At 39.3% G+C, this 6348-nt stretch overlaps 1 protein-coding gene across 1 annotated transcript in view; it reads left to right on the forward strand.

The window, feature by feature from the left end:
• Positions 1–3030, forward strand: part of LOC106807502 — a 4758-nt gene extending 1728 nt beyond the window's left edge. Inside the window, exon 2 of the mRNA XM_014809843.1 lies at positions 3016–3030. Within this exon, the coding sequence (XP_014665329.1) occupies positions 3016–3030 (15 nt within the window). The remainder of the gene's footprint in view (positions 1–3015) is intronic.
• The last annotated feature ends 3318 nt before the right edge of the window (positions 3031–6348 follow it).

Raw genomic sequence — 6348 nt, forward strand, 5'->3', positions numbered from 1 at the left:
CCAGGGGAATTTATTTGAAAACTAATCCGTGATAAACCGTGACATACATGTAAACAATGCGTTCGCCCACTGCATATTATTGACTGCCCACTGCAATCAACTTTAATTTAGTTGGCATTCAAGAAACGTGCGTGGGATGTTCGGACGCACAGGTTCCTGAATCCAGTAGCAGCGTTCGCATACCAAAAATCGATAAGAAGTGGGTGGAGCTTACTTTTGGCCAGTGGTAGTGAACCTTACACATTGTGTTGGCCAGGGTATATTTACGTGCACGGGTCGTGCAGCACGCTCACTGTTCACGTGCGCTAGGTTGTGGAGTAATTCCCACATCCCCGCGCATTTCACGTTTGGATGTAAACAATAAAGTATCACTGGTAGTTAACAAACGATCAGTATACTGTTTTAAAATAATATTAAGAAGATTTAGGTAATATATATATCATGTTGAATTATACAGTAAATAATAATAATTGTCTCAAGTTTTAACACACATAAGTCACTGTAGCTGCAAAGCACGTCGTGTGGTATTACTTTACTAGTCATGCAAACAGCAGTACAGCCTCGTCGCACCACTTAGGTTTAACCGTGTCATATTGTTTTTAACGTTTGGAAAAACTATATACATTTTATACAGGGTGTAGCTAAATAAAAGCTTCCCTACGTAAGAGCTTGTATGTCTACAAAATACATTTACTTTGGACACACTCAACACAGACGGAAATCCCCAGTGCCAATCAAAATTTTACAGTAGGTAAATTTTACGTAATTTTTTCCTTTTCCACCAAAAAGTGTTGCTAGTTGTAAGCTATTGGAGTACCTTGAAATGGCTCTAGATTGCTCTAGATTCTTATAATTTTCAAAAAATTTCGGGGGGGGGCATGCCCCCAGATCCCCATAGAAGTCCGCGATGTGTATCAGACTACCAGTCTGTCTCTCTGCTGTCAAAGTGGAGAGTTGCAGTTACCAAGGAGCTACATATAACAACGATGTGGCGTTTCCTTAATTGTGAGCCCCCGGCAAAGAAGCATAAACAGACATCCGACGAGAGGAAGGAAAAACAGAGGGATTATAATTATGGATATTGATAATGACTAGTAAACACAAGGAAGAAGATGATATGCTGTTTTATTACTGTAATTTGCTCCCAAATTGGCGGGCCTCCAGCTTTGCTGGCGGGCCTGCAGCTTTTAGGAGCTATAGGCCCTGCAGGCCTACAGCTTTTTCTGCTCAGTGGCAAACACTGGTGGGGAGAGAGTAGGAGGGGCGGGTGGAGGGGGCTCTAATAGCAAAAGCAGTTCAGTCCTTTGTTAACAGTCAACAAATCCATGTTTAACCCTCCTCTTGAGGGTCAAAAGGTTATCAGACACTTACTCTTCGCACGTCAGCGGAAAGTAGATTTCATGGTCCTTTCAATAAAGTGATAAAAATGCTAGGTCAGCGCTGAAACAAAAAAGTTTTGCACTCGGTCCGTTAGACCATGTCCTCAGAAAATGTCTGATCTGACCTTTTCCCCACTGCCCTTTGACCTGTGACCTCCAATTTCGCTCTGGTGATGGGTTTCCTCCCCATCACACTAGGTCGAGCCATTGCGATTTGTGCCGCAATTCCGTATTTCCTCCTATACCTTAAGTTAAGGGGAAAATATTCCCCCGCCATTGACACATCTTGACCTTTGACCCTTGACCCCCAAATTCGAAATCCCCGAGTCCTTTTCGCGACCCCCCCCCGACGTCCCGAATATCAAGATCGTACGTCGAGCGGTTAAGATTTGTGCCGTAACTGTTGACACATGAACGGACGGACGGACGGACGGACGGACGCACGGACGGACGGACATTCATGCGATTCTACAAGCTCCATCTGACTTCGTCAGCTGAGCTAACAACTGGGTCGGCATATGTTTCCATAGCTCAGAGTATGATCGTGACGTCACGCACGAACTCGGCTATCTCCGAAGCAAACTGCATGCAGCGCCCCTTCATACAACTCAGGATACGAGTTGAGCGCCATCTGTCGTAGAGTCGGTCTCCGAAGGTGAATGCATGATGCATACTGCCCATGCAAAGACAATAGAACACTAATAGTAATAGTTCTGTATAGGAATGTTCTGAATATATAATATATTCTGATAGTAATCTGTTCTAGGGTCCACGTCTCTGCATTCACCTTCGGAGATAGCCGAGTTCGTGCGTGACGTCACGATCATACTCTGAGCTGCTGAAACATGCTGACCCAACAACTGTCGCCGCCTTACTACTATTCGCATATACCACTGATCTCTATTATACTAAGTTAAGTATTATTATATTATAATTTTATTATATATTATTATTTATATCATTATATCATTTATAGATTATATCATATATAGATTATATTATATATATCATTATTATATATAATTTTATATATTATAAGTTAAATAATATTATATTAAGTTATTATACTAAGTTAGTATAGTAGAGATCAGTATAATATATCATCAGTATCAATATACCGATGTCTGTGCTTACAACTCTGTACGCCTACTGGCGCCATCTAGCAGCATGTAGCACCGATGGAATTGTATGTTTTAAATCTTATGATACAAATATTTCTGATCTGGTGATTAAAGCGATTACGTCACCGTAAATAGTAAAAGTAACAAAAATATTTCTACTTTTTCACAAAATGTAAGTAATTTTGTTCACTTTTTATCGTTAAATTGCTGCATTATACTTCCTATTTTATTATATTGTTCGATGTAAACATGCATACACTCGTGACTCATAGCCCATAGCAAGCAATTAATGTCAGGATCATAATATCAAATCGTCTAGGTTTTTTGGATTTTTAACTAGTTGAGAAACAATCTTATCAGGTAAGAAATTGACGATACATTTAGTCCCGTTAGTACTTACTTTTAATGTAAAAAAATGGCAACAAAATTTTTACAAATATATACACCATAAAAAATTCGTCACGTAGTCAATTTAATAAGTGTTTTCTGGTTGATTGATGATATTCATTCGGCAGGGCACGATCGTTTGACGTTATCACGTATACTTCTTTGAAATGACCCCTAAAACGCTAGATATCATGAAAAAATCAGGATTCCAGCCAAAAGAAGACAATAATTAGATACACTTAATTAGCTCTCTTAGCCTACAACACGAGTGTATTTTTACAGTAAATTGTAGGTTCTGCGTGCAGCTAACCTAAATAGTATATCCTAATTTTTGGGAGAGCGCTCGGTCGACTCATACACAGGTCAAACGAAGAAGTCAGTTGTACGGCCGCTACCACGCGTGTGTTTTATTCATTCTTGATATTATTCATATCATATTATTTTTAATCCCGGCCGCCACTAGTGTCGCAGTTATATTATAAACAATGTATTTATTGGATGTCTTATGGTTAGGGACAATTATGATCTTATTCTATATGTTTTATCCACGTATGTACACGTCTATAGGCCTACGTATGCGTATATATACGTCGATACGTCGGTTATACGTAGGGTATGTATGTACAACAAACAGAGTAGTGGTCAACAGATCAATGTGTTACACACAATACACGCAGTAAATAATGTAAACGCTGTCATACCCTTCTATATGTATTATTATCATTACAATAAGTGATATCGGAAAGTCCAGCTGTGCTATTAACTTTCTTCATAACATTCTTCACAACTTATGACTTTACCCTCGAGCTGGCCAGTAGGCCTACAAATAGGATGTTAATTGCCTGGCTAGTGCTAATACCGACCCCTGACACTTTCATATCGCCCCCCCCCCCCGATAGCGACAGCGCATAATTATTGTCTATCGTTGCACCCCTAGTTATATGTATTTCATTTTTTGTCGTTGATTTTAAGTGGTATAATGAGTGCTCTCGGTCACCTGTACCACGAACCCCCGGTATGGCAGCGTATTGTACCTCATACTAATACTGCCTAATAATAATGCCTATAATATATGCCTAATATATATGCGTAAGATTATAGGACAAATAACCCCTGGACAACTACCCCACGGCGGACAACTACCACCCGGACAATTACCCCCCTAGGACAACTACCACCAGGACAACTGCCATCCGGACAACTACCCGCCTAGGACAATTAACCCCCCCCATGGGACAACTACCACCCGGACAACTGCCACCCGGACAACTACCCCTAGGACAATTACTCCCTAGGACAATTACCCCCTAGGACAATTACCCCCTGTGACAATTACCGCCCGGGCAACTACTCCCCAGGACAATTACCAAAGGGACAATTACCACGCGGACAACTACCCCAAGGACAATAATTACCAAAGGGGCAATTACCACCCGGACAATTGAACCCCACCAACCTGATGATTACCCTCTCATGACCGTTACCCGTCTACAGTACCAGGAGTACAGATTAAAATATACACATGCAGTTCGCTTTAATATTGTTTTGAGCTTACGGTGCCTGTAGATTCTAGAACGTTGTAATGTGTAAGTTAATGCCTCGTACAATCTGAAAACGACATTAATTTTCATTCATTTCTAATTGAAACAAAATTGTTTGAATATTTTCAATGGTCATTTTGGGAGACAATTGGAAATTCGTGAAATTTCACACTAGAGAAAGATTTATAAGAATATATAAAAAGAAATTTATAATGTTTATGGAAACATGAAGTACGTCATTAATCCATTATAGCAACTTTTTTCTTCAGTCAACTTTTCTGGCAATAACTTTTTAAAGGAACAATTTTAAAATCTGTGCTCCTGGTAGTAACAGTATGGTGAGTAAGTGTAAATGGGTAACGGTGTGGTGTAGATGGGCCATCATTACTGTACGGGGAAAGGGGGTAATTGTCCGTGTGGTAGTTGTGCGGGTGGTAATTGTCCGGGTGGTAATTGCCCGGGCGGTAATTGCCCCGGTGGTAATTGTCCTATGGTATAGCTGTCCGGGTAGTAATCGTCCTAGGGGGGTAGCCGTCCGGGTGGTAGTTGTCAGGTGGCAGTTGTCCTAAGGTGTAATTGTCCTAGGGGATAATAGTCCGGGTGGTAGTTGTTCTGGGGGGGGAATTGTCCGGGTGGTAGTTGTCCGGGAAGTAGTTGTCCAGGGGGTAGTTGTCCGGATACGTATGCCTAATAATATAAGCGATATCCGAGAGCTTCGTGATGCGCGCGTGTTGTGTGTTAGTATGGACTAACAATTTTTTGTCACTGCATTGACGTTGTCAAGCCGAATTCCCGGTGTAAATTTTATTCATCCCGTTACTAACCCAGCTTCTTAGCTATATAATTACAGAAATATATTTTTATTTCATTATTTTTTGTTTATTTTGTTATCTATGATTGTTATAATTTACATGTCTGAAAATTTACATTATCGTTTACTAACACATAAAAGCTGGGGAATGAATTGCCCACATGCAGGTATAGAACACATATAGACATTTTGTAATATAAAGGGTAGAGAACGTGACTCGCAATAGTAGAGAAACACCAAACACGTATAATGTTTATATCCACCCTAACACAAGGAATAATTAATTATAAATAAATTTATGTAGGATATATAATAACGCAAGAGATTTAAAATAATTATTTGCTAAAAGAAGACAGGAGCAAAACATTTCTCAGCGAAAACCAAACTTAATATTGTATTGCAACATCAAGATGCATCTGACATTTTACACAAGCTATACTGCAAAAGAATCTAAAGGAAATGGCCATGAAAGCGCTCTTTTACAATAAAAATCACCATATAACAGGAAATTTTTCTTATCGGGTAATTATTTAAACAGCGGAATGTGTAGACGTTATATGTTCTCCAATAAACAGTATGATCACGAGACCCCCGAATACCAACAGTCAGCCCTGTACACCTTCTCGTCTTGCTCCGCCCCAAAAATCATTTTGCAACTAACTATGCCTCAGAACATGTTTCTAATTAATTATTAAACACATACTTGTAATGCAGATAAACAAGAGTGCTATGAATTCGAATATTATATTGTTTAAAAATTTTCGAAATTGATGCAGGTTACTGATACATATCCATAGAACTATATAGACCTTGGCGCCACACACCGATAATCGCCATGTTTTTAAACAAATTACGTAGTAATTAACGTCTCGTAACATATAATGTACTTATACAAGAAAACATTTTTGCAAAAACGTAACCGAGTTGTTTAGCCACAATTGCCAACGTTTTACCTGGCTTGACGATAAGCGTTATATCTATACATTAACAATAATATATATTATAATATAATATGTAGCATATCAATGAGAGGGGGTGTGTTCACCCGTCACTCGCCTCTATTAGTTTGTTCGACTTTATCAAGAGCGTATAAAGAAGGTAATATATAT

Source organism: Priapulus caudatus, unplaced genomic scaffold (assembly GCF_000485595.1).
Source record: "Priapulus caudatus unplaced genomic scaffold, Priapulus_caudatus-5.0.1 Scaffold219, whole genome shotgun sequence".
Lineage (NCBI taxonomy): Eukaryota > Metazoa > Priapulida > Priapulimorpha > Priapulimorphida > Priapulidae > Priapulus > Priapulus caudatus.